Below are 19,806 nucleotides of genomic sequence, written 5' to 3'. Positions count from 1 at the left end.
CACACACACACACACACACACACACACACACACACACACACATACCGCGCACACACATACCGCGCACACACACACACATACACACGCACACGCACACGCACGGTGTTGTGTAGTTCTTCGCGTGTATATCTGAGGTCAGATTACTCAGATAGATGTCATGTGACATTCTCTCTCTCTCTCTCTCTCTCTCTCTCTCTCTCTCTCTCTCTCTCTCTCTCTCTCTCTCTCTCTCTCTCTCTCTCTCTCTCTCTCTCTCTCTCTCTCTCTCTCTCTCTCCCTCTCTCATAGTAGTGGTCTCTCGCCCAGGGTCAGTCCATCTGAGGGTGAATTCCATTCCATTCAGTCTAGTATGAAATGTTAAACCAGTGAATTCCTTCCTTTCTGCTCTGTTGTTTTTGATTTTAGTTTTAGTCTCTTGAATAGCTTTCATTTAGTTTAAGTCACATTTTAGTCACCCGGAATGTTTTAATGTTGGTCTAGTTTTAGACGACTAAATCTACAGTTGATTTTGTCGACTAAAGTGTATTTTGGCGGGCCTTGATGGCTGATTTTACACTCGCTGAAAACCAGCGCTGCGGCGTGCTGTGAGCTTGTAGATCTGCTATTTTCAGCATGCAACCAAGTGTAAAATGACTCATAGTGGATCTCTTGTCCACTAGTCCCTTCCTGACATTTTAGTCTAGTTTTTATTAGTTTCCATTTAGTTTGTCAGTGAAAAAATACATGTTTTGGAACCAAATGTTCGATTGTATAGAAATAGAAACGAAAAGAACAAGAAAAAAAATCACACCCGTGTGAACTGAGTGGTGTAAGGTCTTATATAGACTGATCAGCTGTGGTCTGACGTAATGTCTGACGTTGAAATCACACCCGTGTGAACTGGGTGACCATAGCAACCATGCTCATTTTTTGGTACGAACAGACAGACAGACACGTAAACTAACAAAGCCAGTTGTAGGAGTGGTTTACACCACTCAATAACACTTGTGTGAAGTGAGGGGCGCTCTTATCATCATTACATCATCACATTCCGGCCAATCACTTTTGGCGTCCTCAGTCACTTTTTTTACCCTCCCTTTTTAAGCCCTGAGCCAATCAAATCATCGCTATGGGCTGCTCAGCCAATCAAATCATATGGGCTGCTCAGCCAATCAAATCATATGGGCTGCTCAGCCAATCAAATCATGGCTATGGGGTACACACATCATCATAATCATCGGCGATCACTGGAAGCGAGTATGATTGTCAACACTTTGGAACCTAAAAGGGTAACAAATGGAACCAAATGGACCCGTTAAGGGTCCATGCCAATCTAAGAAATCCTAAGAATCGACGACTTAGCGCGATTGGTCAAACCAACCCATTTACTCCACGGATTGGCCAGACGTCGCGTGACGTTTTGTCACCGCCGTACCCATTATAAGGCGACGGCTCAGCGGTTAGTGTTAGCTGGTGGTTTAGCTTCACAGAGCGACGCTCCGCTACGCTGATCCGGCTTCGCATCGTGCTACCATGCTGCGCTGGTCGGTGCACCTCCAGGGGGCGCCCAAGGTGTACGACGACGCAACGGTGGCCGTGGGCGGGGCCTCTGTGTACTCGTTCGGAGGCTGCTCCCCCGGAGGAGGAGGCGGAGTCGGAGGATCGGACCAGATCCACGTGAACGTGTTCAACGCGGTCACATTGCTCTGGACCAGGCTGCCGGCCGTCACCGGCCGCCGGGGGAGGCGGCCGCGCCGTGTTCCCTCCTGGCGCTACGGACACACGGCCGTGCTCATCGAGGAGCGCGTCTACGTGTTCGGGGGCATCACGTACATCGAGGACTTCTGCAAGAACCGGCCCTACGCCTTCAACGTGGACACGCACCGCTGGCTCCGCCTCTCCGTGGCCGGGATCTCGGGGGGTGGCGCCGGCGGCCCGCAGCGGCCACTCGGCCGTGGCGGTGGGGCGCGTCATGTACGTCTACGGAGGAGACACCTGGAGCAGCGCGGCCGAGGCGCCGAGCGACGACCGCGACGTCTACAAGCTGGACACGGCAGGCAGCATGGCCTGGTCCGTGGTGAGGGGCGGAGCCCGGGGGGGCGGGGGGGGCGTGGCCTCTGCCTGGCACTCGGCCACCGTCATCGGGACCAGGATGTTTGTGTTCGGGGGCGAAGGGGGCGGGGCCGAGGGCGGCGAGCGCGGCGAGGGCGGCGACGCCTACAACTACGTGCGGGTGTTCGACACGGAGACCGACGCCTGGCTGGCCACGCCCCCGGGGGCGTCGCCCTCGGCCGGGCTCCTCCCCCACCAGGGCCGCAGGAAGTACCACTCGGCCTTCGCCCACCAGGGGGGAGCTGTACGTGCTCGGAGGTGGCGGAGGCCGTTCGAAAAGGCCGAAGAAACGGAGAAGGTCGTCCCGGAGTCTGTGGAGGTTCGACGCCCAGGCGTTCTCCTGGTCCAGGGTCCGCGTCAGGGGGGAGGGGCCGGTCAATACCTGGATGTGCTGCTGCCCCCTCCCCTCCCCCGCGGGGGGAGGAGGAGGGTGGCGCGTGGTCCTCTTCGGGGGGTTCCGGGGCTACGCCCGGGTCGACGACCTCTACGTCCTGGACGTGAACCCTAGTCTGAAGACCCTGAGCAAGCTGACGGTCATCGGCCACGGCCTGGAGCGCAGCGAGGAGCTCCCGCACGACCTCCGCTGGGAGCTGGACGCCATGACGGGAAACCACCGACACGGCGGCGGAGCGCGCAGCGCCAAGAGGAAGAGGAAGAGGAAGGGGAGGAGGAGGAAGAGGAAATGCTGACGATGCCGTCGGCAAACAGAATGAAGTCAAGAGACAATTTGTTTTATTTCAGTTCACTTGATTTTCTTTTTCTAGATTTTGTTATTCTTTGTAAATATGTAAATTTGTAGCCCGTACATTATTTTTTAGAGGCGCTAGCCCCTCCTATTCCGCTTTGGTGTGAACAAAAACATTGGCTTGTGATTGGCCGATCACCACCATATCGATGATTTGATTGGCTGAGCTCAAAGTACATTGAAGATAAAAGTGAGGGCAGAAAATTGAAGAGGCAGATTGTGATTGGCCTGGAATGAGAGGGGGGGTGACAAGAATGCGTTAGGACAAGACTCTACACCAGGGGGCAACGTTGACGATGGAGAGGGCCACTAACTCACTCCCTATGGCCATATATTATACTGTCGTAGCAACGCGTTTTGAGCTTGTAGATCGGCTATTTTTGCTACATTCAAATTGAAATCTTGAATTATTTTTTGCTCTTTTTGAATTGGAATCCTGAAAATTAACATTTTTAATTTAAAATGCCTTTAATTTGTAAAAATGGCAAAATATGACTCCGTTCACCCCCATATCGATGAGATATGCATCCTGGATCCTGCATCCCTGCATCCTGGGACTCATTAAATTGAAAACCTATTTACATCACGGTTATAGCTGAATATAGGGGGTGCTAGCACCCTATAAATCTACACTATAGCTGAATATAGGGGGTGCTAGCACCCTATAAATCTACACTATAGCTGAATATAGGGGACGCTAGCGCCCTATAAATCTACACTATAGCTGAATATAGGGGCCGCTAGCGCCCTATAAATCTACACAATAGCTGAATATAGGAGGGGCTAGCGCCCCAATAAATCTACACTATAGCTGAATATAGGGGGCGCTAGCGCCCTATAAATCTACACTATAGCTGAATATAGGAGGGGATAGCGCCCTATAAATCTACACTATAGCTGAATATAGGAGGGGCTAGCGCCCTATAAATCTACACTATAGCTGAATATAGGAGGGGCTAGCGCCCTATAAATCTACACTATAGCTGAATATAGGAGGGGCTAGCACCCTATAAATCTACACTATAGCTGAATATAGGAGGGGCTAGCGCCCTATAAATCTACACTATAGCTGAATATAGGAGGGGCTAGCGCCCTATAAATCTACACTATAGCTGAATATAGGAGGGGCTAGCGCCCTATAAATCTACACTATAGCTGAATATAGGAGGGGCTAGCACCCTATAAATCTACACTATAGCTGAATATAGGAGGGGCTAGCGCCCTATAAATCTACACTATAGCTGAATATAGGAGGGGCTAGCGCCCTATAAATCTACACTATAGCTGAATATAGGAGGGGCTAGCGCCCTATAAATCTACACTATAGCTGAATATAGGAGGGGATAGCGCCCTATAAATCTAAACTATAGCTGAATATAGGAGGGGCTAGCGCCCTATAAATCTACACTATAGCTGAATATAGGAGGGGCTAGCACCCTATAAATCTACACTATAGCTGAATATAGGAGGGGCTAGCACCCTATAAATCTACACTATAGCTGAATATAGGAGAGGCTAGCGCCCTATAAATCTACACTATAGCTGAATATAGGGGCCGCTAGCGCCCTATAAATCTACACTATAGCTGAATATAGGAGGGGCTAGCACCCTATAAATCTACACTATAGCTGAATATAGGAGAGGCTAGCGCCCTATAAATCTACACTATAGCTGAATATAGGAGGGGCTAGCGCCCTATAAATCTACACTATAGCTGAATATAGGAGGGGCTAGCGCCCTATAAATCTACACTATAGCTGAATATAGGAGAGGCTAGCGCCCTATAAATCTACACTATAGCTGAATATAGGAGAGGCTAGCGCCCTATAAATCTACACTATAGTTGCATATAGGAGGGGCTAGCGCCCTATAAATCTACACTATAGCTGAATATAGGAGGGGCTAGCGCCCTATAAATCTACACTATAGCTGAATATAGGAGGGGCTAGCGCCCTATAAATCTACAGCTGAATATAGGAGGGGCTAGCGCCCTATAAATCTACACTATAGCTGAATATAGGAGGGGCTAGCGCCCTATAAATCTACACTATAGCTGAATATAGGAGGGGCTAGCGCCCTATAAATCTACACTATAGCTGAATATAGGAGGGGCTAGCGCCCTATAAATCTACACTATAGCTGAATATAGGAGGGGCTAGCGCCCTATAAATCTACACTATAGCTGAATATAGGAGGGGCTAGCGCCCTATAAATCTACACTATAGCTGAATATAGGGGGCGCTATAGCACCCTATAAATCTACGATTTCAACGATAATCAACTTCTAAATCTCAACATGGTCAGAACATAAATGTTCCTGAGTCACAATGTGTGTCAAAAATAAAACTGAGTCTTCCTGTTTCAGGAAGGTGTCGAGGTACGCACACGCACGCACGCACGCACGCACGCACGCACGCACGCACGCACGCACACAGTCACACACACGCACGCACGCACACACACACACACACACACACACACACACACACACACACACACACACACACACACACACACACACACACGTTCCTCGGAGACTAAAGGAAGTGAGGAGAATGAGCGGAAATGAAGGGTTGGCGAGGCAGAGTGAACTCTGGGAAATCACTGAGTACAGTACAGTACAGTAGGCTCATAGCAGATAACAGTGACCCGGATGTCTGTGTGTGTGTGTGTGTGTGTGTGTGTGTGTGTGTGTGTGTGTGTGTGTGTGTGTGTGTGTGTGTGTGTGTGTGTGTGTGTGTGTGTGTGTGTGTGAGTGAGAGGCACACACACACAGCATATATGGCCTTCATATGTAAATGTTAAACGCTAATGTTCCACACGCAGGCATGTGCATATGCATAAAACATGGACATGCACGCGCACACGCACACACACGCACACACACACACGCACACACACACACGCACACACGCACACAACGCGCACACGCACACAGTAGTAGCCAGAGTAAATAACCCACAGAGTTCATGTAGTGAGAGAGAGGGTAGGGGGGAGGGGGTGGGGGTGGGGGTGGGGGGGCTGCTTGCCAACACCCAGCCCGTTGCCTAGCAACCACCAGACAGAGCTCTGTTAGAACAGGTTGCAGGTCCAACTGTTCGCCCGCCCGCCACACGCTGTTAGAACGAGTCCAAATAAACAACTACACTTAGAAACAAGACCAAATAAACAACTACACTTTAGAAACAAGACCAAATAAACAACTACACTTTAGAAACAAGACCAAATAAACACTACACTTTAGAAACAAGACCAAATAAACAACTACACTTTAGAAACAAGTCCAAATAAACAACTACACTTTAGAAACAAGACCAAATAAACAACTACACTTTAGAAACAAGTCCAAATAAACTACACTTTAGAAACAAGAACAAATAAACAACTACACTTTAGAAACAAGACCAAATAAACAACTACACTTTAGAAACAAGTCCAAATAAACTACACTTTAGAAACAAGACCAAATAAACAACTACACTTTAGAAACAAGACCAAATAAACACTACACTTTAGAAACAAGACCAAATAAACAACTACACTTTAGAAACAAGACCAAATAAACAACTACACTTAGAAACAAGACCAAATAAACAACTACACTTTAGAAACAAGACCAAATAAACAACTACACTTTAGAAACAAGACAAAATACACAACTACACTTTAGAAACAAGACCAAATAAACAACTACACTTTAGAAACAAGACCAAATAAACAACTACACTTTAGAAACAAGACCAAAACACCACAAAACTCAACCACCAATATTTAAGAGCAACTTTACAGAAACACATGTCCAGAGTTGCTTATAATAAGCAGACGTGGCAACACTGACTGCTGCCCTGCAGATGGGAGGTGATTTATTATCACTCCACTGTGTGTGTGTGTGTGTGTGTGTGTGTGTGTGTGTGTGTGTGTGTGTGTGTGTGTGTGTGTGTGTGTGTGTGTGTGTGTGTGTGTGTGTGTGCTTTGAAGTCGGACCTGAGCTAACCTGCCTTACACCCACAGAGAGAGAGAGAGAGAGAGAGAGAGAGACAGAGAGAGAGAGAGAGAGAGAGAGAGAGAGAGAGAGGGAGAGACAGAGAGAGAGAGAGACAGAGAGAGAGAGATTTTACCAGAGATATGGGTGTCCTTGAAATTACTTTCACTTGGTGCTTAACAGAGAGATGTGTTTGGGTGAGCGGTGAGTCTCTTACCACCGCGGCTCAGTGACGTCATGTTGTAGTTTTAGTAAAAACAGAGAGATGTGTTTGGGTGAGCGGTGAGTCTCTTACCACCGCGGCTCAGTGACGTCATGTTGTAGTTTTAGTAAAAACAGAGAGATGTGTTTGGGTGAGTGTTGAGTCTCTTACCACCGCGGCTCAGTGATGTCATGTTGTAGTTTTAGTAAAAACAGAGAGATGTGTTTGGGTGAGCGGTGAGTCTCTTACCACCACGGCTCAGTGACGTCATGTTGTAGTTTTAGTAAAAACAGAGAGATGTGTTTGGGTGAGCGGTGAGTCTCTTACCACCGCGGCTCAGTGACGTCATGTTGTAGTTTTAGTAAAAACAGAGAGGTGTGTTTGGGTGAGCGGTGAGTCTCTTACCACCCTACACAATACACACTTTGAGCATAGTACAGCTCCATCTCAATGAATTAGAATATTGTGTAAAAGTTAATTTTCTTCTGTAATATAATTCAAAAAGTGAAACTTTCATATATTCTCAATTAATTGTACATAAAGTGAAGGATTTAAACCTTTTTTGTTTTAATCTTGATGATTATGGCGTACAACTCAATGAATTAGAATATTTTACGAGACCACTAAAAAAATGATTATTTTAAATGAGAAATGTCGACCAACTGAAAGGTATATTAATGTATGCAGTTAATACTTGGTCTGGGCTACTTTTGAACAAATCATTTCATCAATGGGGCGTGGCATGGAGGTGATCAGCCAATGGGGCGTGGCATGGAGGTGATCAGCCAATGGGGCGTGGCATGGAGGTGATCAGCCATCGTCACTGTTGAGGTGTTATGGAAGCCCAGGTTTGCTTTGATAACAGCTGTAAATTAATTTGTATTGTTCAGTCTTATGTCTCACACCTTCCTCTTGACAATACAACCTATGTAGATTATCTGTGGGGTTCAGGTCAGGCCAGTTGGCTGGTCAGTTAAGCACAGTAATACCATGGTCAGTACACCAGTTACTAGTAGTTTTAACACAGTAATACCATGGTCAGTACACCAGTTACTAGTAGTTTTAACACAGTAATACCATGGTCAGTACACCAGTTACTACTAGTTTTAACACAGTAATACCATGGTCAGTACACCAGTTACTAGTAGTTTTAACACAGTAATACCATGGTCAGTACACCAGTTACTAGTAGTTTTAACACAGTAATACCATGGTCAGTACACCAGTTACTAGTAGTTTTAACACAGTAATACCATGGTCAGTACACCAGTTACTAGTAGTTTTAACACAGTAATACCATGGTCAGTACACCAGTTACTAGTAGTTTTAACACAGTAATACCATGGTCAGTACACCAGTTACTAGTAGTTTTAACACAGTAATACCATGGTCAGTACACCAGTTACTAGTAGTTTTATCACAGTAATACCATGGTCAGTACACCAGTTACTAGTAGTTTTAACACAGTAATACCATGATCAGTACACCAGTTACTAGTAGTTTTAACACAGTAATACCATGGTCAGTACACCAGTTACTAGTAGTTTTAACACAGTAATACGTACAGAAAGAAAAAACAATTCATTTTGTAGTTGTACTGTCCCTTTAACATGAGTGACTCACTCTCTCATCCCCCCCCCCCCCCCCTCTGTGTGTGTGTGTGTGTGTGTGTGTGTGTGTGTGTGTGTGTGTGTGTGTGTGTGTGTGTGTGTGTGTGTGTGTGTGTGTGTGTGTGTGTGTCTCTCATGTGTTCTTGATTTCATTACACACAGACAGCTCCTTCTGGCAATTGGGGAAGACCGTGGAATGTTGCACGCACGCGCACACACACACACACACACACACCCTTGCAGCTACAGGTATAAGCGTAGCCGCAGGGCAGGTATAAAGGTGTGGAGCTGAGTCAACTATAGGTGTGGCCTCTCCCTCTCTCTCTCTCTCTCTCTCTCTCTCTCTCCCTCTCTCTCTCTCCCCCCCCCCCCCCCCCCCCCACCCCTATGTGGTCACAACACGAGTTCTTGAACTTTCACAGCTTTACAAAATAACAACTGTCTGTCTGTCTGTCTGTCTGTGGTAACATTCCTACCTGAGGTTAAGACAGACAGACAGACAGACAGACAGACAGACAGACAGACAGACAGACAGACAGACAGACAGACAGACAGACAGACAGACAGACAGACAGACAGACAGACAGACAGACAGACAGTTCTAAATCACAGACAACGCCTCAGCGATGACACTGATTATCAACAGCAAACTGTACGCACGACACGTGCACATAGCTCAACCACGCACGCACGCACGCACGCACGCACGCACGCACGCACGCACGCACGCTATGGTTTAGCACACAAAACCACCAAAACTGAAAGCGGCTCTCAATTTAGCAACATTACACAAGAGGACGTTCTTTATCGTCATTAAAGGATAACTTTAGTTATGGATGTTCTTTATCGTCATTAAAGGATAACTTTAGTTATGGATGTTCTTTATCGTCATTAAAGGATAACTTTAGTTATGGATGTTCTTTATCGTCATTAAAGGATAACTTTAGTTATGGATGTTCTTTATCGTCATTAAAGGATAACTTTAGTTATGGATGTTCTTTATCGTCATTAAAGGATAACTTTAGTTATGGACGTTCTTTATAGTCATTAAAGGATAACTTTAGTTATGGATGTTCTTTATCGTCATTAAAGGATAACTTTAGTTATGGATGTTCTTTATCGTCATTAAAGGATAACTTTAGTTCTGTTCAACCAAGGTTCATGTTTAGTTTATTAGAGAAAGTAAAGTCATCCTTAGGCCAAGAAACATCTAAAGAAATCTTATTTCTTCCTCTCTGTAGATTACATGATTTACTTTGATGTGTTATATTTTCTTTTGTGTGTTTGTTGTTGTATTGTTTATTTCTTGCAGCTGCTCTCTTTACCAACTTTACCAAGTCTTTTGTATTAATTGTTCTTAATGAACTTTGAATCTGTTTAATCAATGACCTCTTCCATTCAGGAAAGGATTCCAAATAAGCCAGCTGGCTTCTTCCTTTCCTTGCATTCCGTCCAATTCTAAGCAAAGATCCTGTGTGAGACGGCCCACCGCGGTCCCGTCGCTAGTCGTGGTAGAATGAATCATACCTCCCGTTGTTGTCGATCTCTAGAGTGTTTTGGCTACATTTAGCTGCTTCAGCTACAGCTAGTCGTGGTAGAATTAATCATACCTCCCGTTGTTGTCGATCTCTAGAGTGTTTTGGCTACATTTAGCTGCTTCAGCTACATCCAGGAGAACATCCGGTCCGTCGCTAAATGTGCTCCGCTGCTATAAATCGCTGGGCTCTGATTTAATGGATTAAATAACCCTGGGCGTTTGGGGTGTTAATAAATAAATAGAAATCACTATAAAGGTTTGGAGAAAAAAAACCTCCATATTTTCGCCATGTTGGAACGCCAGCGGTGAACAGGTTCTCTCTCAGAAACAGGTCTCGTGTTCATTCATCTCCATCATGTGTCTTTCATTTAGACATGCACGGCCCAGAAGTGGAACATTCACCGTGTGTGTGCGTTCGCGTGCGTGCGTGCGTGCGTGCGTGCGTGCGTGCGTGCGTGCGTGCGTGCGTGCGTGCGTGCGTACCACTTCACCTCAGGTGATAAGGTTAACCAATTAGACCTCGTCATTTACTTCAGTCTACGACCATAGAGAACATATCAGATCTGAAAGCGTGATGTGTCGCGTGACAACAACATCTTCAACGCCTCCGTGGCGTTCAGATTCTCTCTGTGAGACTCTGTCGTTCAGATCTGTGATTTTCTCTGTGAGACTGTCGTTCAAATCTGTGATTTTCTCTGTGAGACTGTCGTTCAGATCTGTGATTTTCTCTGTGAGACTGTCGTTCAAATCTGTGATTCTCTCTGTGAGACTGTCGTTCAGATCTGTGATTTGTCAGGCCTGCACAGAAACCATTCAAAGACACTGCGGTGGCTCAGCGGTAGAGCGGCCGGGGTTCGATCCCTGTGGGCTCCCCCAGACTTACGCCTCTTTTACACGGCGACCATCTCCAGATAAAACGGTCCCGTTGCGTTTTATTGACCCTTTACACGAGAACGCACACTTTATGAAAACGCTATAATGTCGCTAGGTGGCGGTAACGGTCTGTTGACCCTTTACACGAGAACGCACACTTTATGAAAACGCTATAATGTCGCTAGGTGGCGGTAACGGTCTGTTGACCCTTTACACGAGAACGCACACTTTATGAAAACGCTATAATGTCGCTAGGTGGCGGTAACGGGCTGCCAAATAGACCAGTCACCCACGTACAAGAAGAAGAACCCCTTCACGCAACCCTATTGGGGTTTTGAATGATTCCAGAACACAACGTGGTTGTGGCCGCAGCCCAGAGCATGCAGGCAGAGTGCGCCACGGGATGGTTATATATTTTATAATACATTAGGCTACATAAACGCTGCTGCCGCGGCTGCCGCCTATCACAAGGCTTTTTATTTACATCATGGTTTTACATTCACCACCGCTGATGAGCAGCGCTTTGTAGGCGAGGAGGGAGGCTTGTACAGGAACTCCAAAGCAAAGCAAAGCAAAGTTCTTTGTTTACCCAGGGAAGTGGACTAAGCTCGAGATGCTTGTTTACAGCCACACCCTGCTCATAGAACATTTCATGGTAGGGGTTCAATGCCTTGCTCAAGGGCACTTCAGCGGTGGTAATTTTAACGTGCCGGTCCGGGGATTCGAACTGGCGACCTTCTGGTATCAAGACCGCTCCGCAAACCGTTCGGCCACCGCTGTGAGCCATTATATCATATATGGCTCTGCATCAATGTAATAAACATGTGCGCTGTGAGCCAGCGTGAGCCATGATGTCACCGTTTTGCCTGTTTATATGGATAAGGGATAAAACGGAGTTCTCAAAGATTTCCACTCTGGAAGGTGGTTTTACTTTGTTGCATTTTCACCTCCTGAAAACACCGTTCTCATCTAAACGGACACCAGCAAACGATACTTTATTTTGCCGTTTTGTATGAACACCATTCTCGTGTAAAGACCACCTTAGTGTCGAAGTGTCCTTGAGCAAGACTCTGAACCCCTGATTGCTCCTGATGTGCAGGTTGGTGCCTTGCATGGTTTCCTCCGCCATCGATGTGTGAATGTGTGTGTGAATGGGTGAATGTAATGCACAATCTATGTAAAGGTGTGTGAATGTGTGTGTGAATGGGTGAATGTAATGCACAATCTATGTAAAGGTGTGTGAATGTGTGTGTGAATGGGTGAATGTAATGCACAATCTATGTAAAGGTGTGTGAATGTGTGTGAATGGGTGAATGTAATGCACAATCTATGTAAAGGTGTGTGAATGTGTGTGTGAATGGGTGAATGTAATGCACAGTCTATGTAAAGGTGTGTGAATGTGTGTGTGAATGGGTGAATGTAATGCACAATCTATGTAAAGGTGTGTGAATGTGTGTGTGAATGGGTGAATGTAATACACAATCTATGTAAAGGTGTGTAAATGTGTGTGTGAATGGGTGAATGTAATGCACAGTCTATGTAAAGGTGTGTGAATGTGTGTGTGAATGGGTGAATGTAATGCACAATCTATGTAAAGGTGTGTGAATGTGTGTGTGAATGGGTGAATGTAATACACAATCTATGTAAAGGTGTGTAAATGTGTGTGTGAATGGGTGAATGTAATGCACAGTCTATGTAAAGGTGTGTGAATGGGTGAATGTAATGCACCATCTATGTAAAGGTGTGTGTATATACTAGCAGATACTACTGTGCTAGTAACTAGTACTACTAGCAATAGATTTACAGAGATTGTGCATCACATTCACACACCGATGGTGGAGGAAACCATGCAAGGCACCAAGCTGCACAGCAGGAGCAAGCAGGGGTTCAGAGTCTTGCTCAAGGACACTTCCACACTAACTCACAGGGATCGAACCGGGAACCTTGCGGTTACCATCCTGGTCTCCTTCCTAACCAGCCTACTATTCTCCTCTACTAGTACTGTACTAGTAACTAGTACTGCTAGCACATATCACTGTACTAGTAACTAGTACTACTAGTTCATATCACTGTACTAGTAACTAGTACTACTAGTTAATATCACTGTACTAGTAACTAGTACTACTAGCACATATCACTGTACTAGTAACTAGTACTACTAGTTCATATCACTGTACTAGTAACTAGTACTACTAGTTCATATCACTGTACTAGTAACTAGTACTACTAGCACATATCACTGTACTAGTAACTAGTACTACTAGTTCATATCACTGTACTAGTAACTAGTACTACTAGTTCATATCACTGTACTAGTAACTAGTACTACTAGTTAATATCACTGTACTAGTAACTAGTACTACTAGCACATATCACTGTACTAGTAACTAGTACTACTAGTTCATATCACTGTACTAGTAACTAGTACTACTAGTTCATATCACTGTACTAGTAACTAGTACTACTAGTTCATATCACTGTACTAGTAACTAGTACTACTAGTTCATATCACTGTACTAGTAACTAGTACTGCTAGCACATATCACTGTACTAGTAACTAGTACTACTAGTTCATATCACTGTACTAGTAACTAGTACTACTAGTTCATATCACTGTACTAGTAACTAGTACTACTAGTTCATATCACTGTACTAGTAACTAGTACTACTAGTTCATATCACTGTACTAGTAACTAGTACTACTAGTTCATATCACTGTACTAGTAACTAGTACTACTAGCACATATCACTGTACTAGTAACTAGTACTACTAGCACATATCACTGTACTAGTAACTAGTACTACTAGCACATATCACTGTACTAGTAACTAGTACTACTAGCACATATCACTGTACTAGTAACTAGTACTACTAGCACATATCACTGTACTAGTAACTAGTACTACTAGCTCATATCACTGTACTAGTAACTAGTACTGCTAGCACATATCACTGTACTAGTAACTAGTACTACTAGTTCATATCACTGTACTAGTAACTAGTACTACTAGTTCATATCACTGTACTAGTAACTAGTACTACTAGTTCATATCACTGTACTAGTAACTAGTACTACTAGCACATATCACTGTACTAGTAACTAGTACTACTAGTTCATATCACTGTACTAGTAACTAGTACTACTAGTTCATATCACTGTACTAGTAACTAGTACTACTAGTTCATATCACTGTACTAGTAACTAGTACTACTAGCACATATCACTGTACTAGTAACTAGTACTACTAGTTCATATCACTGTACTAGTAACTAGTACTACTAGTTCATATCACTGTACTAGTAACTAGTACTACTAGTTCATATCACTGTACTAGTAACTAGTACTGCTAGCACATATCACTGTACTAGTAACTAGTACTACTAGTTCATATCACTGTACTAGTAACTAGTACTACTAGCACATATCACTGTACTAGTAACTAGTACTACTAGTTCATATCACTGTACTAGTAACTAGTACTACTAGTTCATATCACTGTACTAGTAACTAGTACTACTAGTTCATATCACTGTACTAGTAACTAGTACTACTAGCACATATCACTGTACTAGTAACTAGTACTACTAGCTCATATCACTGTACTAGTAACTAGTACTACTAGCTCATATCACTGTACTAGTAACTAGTACTACTAGCACATATCACTGTACTAGTAACTAGTACTACTAGTTCATATCACTGTACTAGTAACTAGTACTACTAGCACATATCACTGTACTAGTAACTAGTACTACTAGTTCATATCACTGTACTAGTAACTAGTACTACTAGCACATATCACTGTACTAGTAACTAGTACTACTAGCACATATCACTGTACTAGTAACTAGTACTACTAGCACATATCACTGTACTAGTAACTAGTACTACTAGTTCATATCACTGTACTAGTAACTAGTACTACTAGCACATATCACTGTACTAGTAACTAGTACTACTAGCACATATCACTGTACTAGTAACTAGTACTACTAGCACATATCGCTGTACTAGTAACTAGTACTACTAGCTCATATCACTGTACTAGTAACTAGTACTACTAGCACATATCACTGTACTAGTAACTAGTACTACTAGTTCATATCACTGTACTAGTAACTAGTACTACTAGCACATATCACTGTACTAGTAACTAGTACTACTAGTTCATATCACTGTACTAGTAACTAGTACTACTAGCACATATCACTGTACTAGTAACTAGTACTACTAGCTCATATCACTGTACTAGTAACTAGTACTACTAGCACATATCACTGTACTAGTAACTAGTACTACTAGTTCATATCACTGTACTAGTAACTAGTACTACTAGCACATATCACTGTACTAGTAACTAGTACTACTAGCACATATCACTGTACTAGTAACTAGTACTACTAGTACATATCACTGTACTAGTAACTAGTACTACTAGCACATATCACTGTACTAGTAACTAGTACTACTAGTTCATATCACTGTACTAGTAACTAGTACTACTAGCACATATCACTGTACTAGTAACTAGTACTACTAGTACATATCACTGTACTAGTAACTAGTACTACTAGCACATATCACTGTACTAGTAACTAGTCCTACTAGTTCATATCACTGTACTAGTAACTAGTACTACTAGCACATATCACTGTACTAGTAACTAGTACTACTAGTTCATATCACTGTACTAGTAACTAGTACTGCTAGTTCATATCAATGTACTAGTAACTAGTACTACTAGCACATATCACTGTACTAGTAACTAGTACTACTAGTTCATATCACTGTACTAGTAACTAGTACTACTAGCACATATCACTGTACTAGTAACTAGTACTACTAGTACATATCACTGTACTAGTAACTAGTACTACTAGCACATATCACTGTACTAGTAACTAGTACTACTAGTACATATCACTGTACTAGTAACTAGTACTACTAGCACATATCACTGTACTAGTAACTAGTACTACTAGTTCATATCACTGTACTAGTAACTAGTACTACTAGCACATATCACTGTACTAGTAACTAGTACTACTAGCACATATCACTGTACTAGTAACTAGTACTACTAGCACATATCACTGTACTAGTAACTAGTACTACTAGCACATATCACTGTACTAGTAACTAGTACTACTAGTTCATATCACTGTACTAGTAACTAGTACTACTAGTTCATATCACTGTACTAGTAACTAGTACTACTAGCACATATCACTGTACTAGTAACTAGTACTACTAGTACATATCACTGTACTAGTAACTAGTACTACTAGCACATATCACTGTACTAGTAACTAGTACTACTAGCACATATCACTGTACTAGTAACTAGTACTACTAGCACATATCACTGTACTAGTAACTAGTACTACTAGTTCATATCACTGTACTAGTAACTAGTACTACTAGTTCATATCACTGTACTAGTAACTAGTACTACTAGCACATATCACTGTACTAGTAACTAGTACTACTAGCACATATCACTGTACTAGTAACTAGTACTACTAGCTCATATCACTGTACTAGTAACTAGTACTACTAGTTCATATCACTGTACTAGTAACTAGTACTACTAGTTCATATCACTGTACTAGTAACTAGTACTACTAGTACATATCACTGTACTAGTTGTGACCGAAGGTTGCAGTTAACTATGAAATGGAGCATTTCCCGTCAGTTAGTGTGTCGGGCACCATATATGGTGCCCAGATCTCGTGACATCATGTGACATCATCAGGGATGGAGATGAGGAGACCCTGATGATGTCATAGTAAATGTGACCTGCTGTCGCAGTTAAGCCCATATATGGAGATCCCTGATGTCATCAATATTGGCCAGCAACTCTACATCTGACCTCTGACCTCAAACCTTTAGATCTCCATATATGGATATATTTCAGAACCTGAAATTCAGAACATTCCATATGTTGATCCTTCCCCATCCATCCTTCCTCTTCGATGTCTCCCTGTTGACTGATACCTGTCCATTTAAACTCTAGACGGGCCTGTTGACTGATACCTGTCCATTTAACCTCTAGACGGGCCTGTTGACTGATACCTGTCTATTTAAACTCTAGAAGGGCCTGTTGACTGATACCTGTCCATTTAAACTCTAGACAGGCCTGTTGACTGATACCTGTCCATTTAACCTCTAGACGGGCCTGTTGACTGATACCTGTCCATTTAAACTCTAGACGGGCCTGTTGACTGATACCTGTCCATTTAACCTCTAGACGGGCCTGTTGACTGATACCTGTCCATTTAAACTCTAGACGGGCCTGTTGACTGATACCTGTCCATTTAAACTCTAGACGGGCCTGTTGACTGATACCTGTCCATTTAACCTCTAGACGGGCCTGTTGACTGATACCTGTCCATTTAAACTCTAGACGGGCCTGTTGACTGATACCTGTCCATTTAAACTCTAGACGGGCCTGTTGACTGATACCTGTCCATTTAAACTCTAGACGGGCCTGTTGACTGATACCTGTCCATTTAAACTCTAGACGGGCCTGCCCCAAAGTTATTAGTGCAGCCGGCGAAAACTAGAGTTCTCAACAGGCCCGAAAATTAAGGCCCGGCCCTACCTGGGCCCTCATCAAACCCTGTACACTCAAGACACTGCCCCCACTGACACCCTTAGATCTCCATATATGGAGCTGACCTGTTCTGACATTCCTTACGTTGATCTGACCTCATCAAACCCTGTACACTCAAGACATGCTCCATATATGGCCAGTACAGTTTAGAATTCCATATGTTGTTGGAGCTGTTGCCCCCGCAACCTGACTACGGATAAGATTTACAAGCTCATATCAATAGAAAATAGCTGATTTACAAGCTCATAGCAATAATGCAAACATATAGCAGGTAAGCTCACCACGTGTCTACAAGCTCTATGAGCTTGCCTTGTAGATCTGCTATTTTTAACAAGACCAAATAAACACTACACTTTAGAAAACAAGACCAAATAAACACTACACTTTAGAAAACAAGACCAAATAAACAACTACACTTTAGAAAACAAGACCAAATAAACAACTACACTTTAGAAACAAGACCAAATAAACAACTACACTTTAGAAACAAGACCAAATAAACAACTACACTTTAGAAACAAGACCAAATAAACACTACACTTTAGAAACAAGACCAAATAAACACTACACTTTAGAAACAAGCCCAAATAAACAACTACACTTTAGAAACAAGACCAAATAAACAACTACACTTTAGAAACAAGACCAAATAAACAACTACACTTTAGAAACAAGACCAAATAAACAACTACACTTTAGAAACAAGACCAAATAAACAACTACACTTTAGAAAACAAGACCAAATAAACACTACACTTTAGAAAACAAGACCAAATAAACAACTACACTTTAGAAAACAAGACCAAATAAACAACTACACTTTAGAAACAAGACCAAATAAACAACTACACTTTAGAAACAAGACCAAATAAACACTACACTTTAGAAACAAGACCAAATAAACAACTACACTTTAGAAACAAGACCAAATAAACACTACACTTGAGAAACAAGAAGCACTCCAAAACCACCAATAAATAATATTTACAATCGACTTGTGGCAGCGGTGGCCGAACGGATAGCGGCGCGGTCTAGATACCGGAAGGTTCCCAGTTCGAATCAGCCGTCCGACACGTTAAAATTACCACCGCTGAAATGCCCTTGAACAAGGCATCAACCACTACGATGAAATGTGTTCTATGAGCAGGGCCTGGCTGGAAACAAGTTCTTGAGCTTAGCCCAGATACCCTGGGTAAATATAGATTTCATTTCATTTCACTTTAAAAAGAGAAGAGGGGGAAAAGAGCCAGGCCAAAGTTCCTTAGAATAAGCAGACATGGCAACGCTGAAAGTACCTGCGACTCGTATAGTGTACCTGATTTAAACAAAGACATTTACAAACACAACATAAACCTTTATAAACACGTCTAAAACACCATATCATGTATATAGCATGTATAAACATGTCTAAAAGGCAGTAGTGAAGGTAACTCACATGGTCTTGTCCTCCGGGAGGAGCTGCCGGTGCATGGCCAGAGAGAAGCCGAACAGAGTGCCCTGTTCCCCGGTCCGGGTGAGCACGGAGTCCGGGTCCAGGTTGAAGCACCGCACGGAGCCGCCGCACACACACAGCAGGAGGAGAAACCCTGTTGTTGTACCGCCGAGAATAACACTGGCTGTTTGACTGCCGGACAACATCATGGAGGAGAGAAAACACTCTGTGACTCTGTCTGTCTGAGAGGAGACAGGACTACTGGAGGCGACTCTACTACGGAGCGCTGTGTGTGTGTGTGTGTGTGTGTGTGTGTGTGTGTGTGTGTGCGTGTGTGTGTGTGTGTGTGTGTGTCTGTGTGTGCGCGCGCGTGCGTCTACTGCAGGAGGAGACTCCAAAAAGTGTTCTGTCTGTTTTGTCGCCCACTTGAAGCTCGTGCTGCGCCCCTCCCACACGCACACACACACACGCGCACACAAACACACACACAATACACGCTCACACAAAAGTGTGCGCGCACGCACGCACGCACGTCACCTGACTCCACCCAGCCTGACGCACCTTGTGTAGCTGACTTGGGCGGAGCTTAATGAGTTATGTAACACAATATTGCACACCTGCACGCACACGCGCACGCATGAACGCACGGACGTACGTACGTACGGACGCACGCACGCGCACACACACACACACAGACAGACAGACAGACAGACAGA

At 43.6% G+C, this 19,806-nt stretch overlaps 1 protein-coding gene across 3 annotated transcripts in view; it reads right to left on the bottom strand.

Annotated features, from left to right (window-relative positions):
* The window catches only part of LOC306922034 (integrin alpha-6-like), a 74,742-nt gene extending 55,392 nt beyond the window's left edge, over positions 1-19,350 (bottom strand). For 2 of the 3 annotated variants that reach the window (XM_079499393.1, XM_079499392.1), the window contains exon 1: positions 19,094-19,350. In XM_079499393.1, coding sequence (XP_079355519.1) covers positions 19,094-19,299 — 206 coding nt within the window. In that variant the 5' untranslated portion in view covers positions 19,300-19,350. The remainder of the gene's footprint in view (positions 1-19,093) is intronic. The other variant, XM_079499394.1, reaches the window with a different exon arrangement.
* Between the last annotated feature and the right edge of the window lie 456 nt (positions 19,351-19,806).

This window comes from Electrona antarctica (genome assembly GCF_951216825.1).
Source record: "Electrona antarctica genome assembly, chromosome: 1".
In the NCBI taxonomy this organism is placed as follows: domain Eukaryota; kingdom Metazoa; phylum Chordata; class Actinopteri; order Myctophiformes; family Myctophidae; genus Electrona; species Electrona antarctica.
The sequence above is the reverse complement of the archived record's forward strand: the minus strand, read 5'-3'. Positions and strand labels throughout refer to the sequence as shown.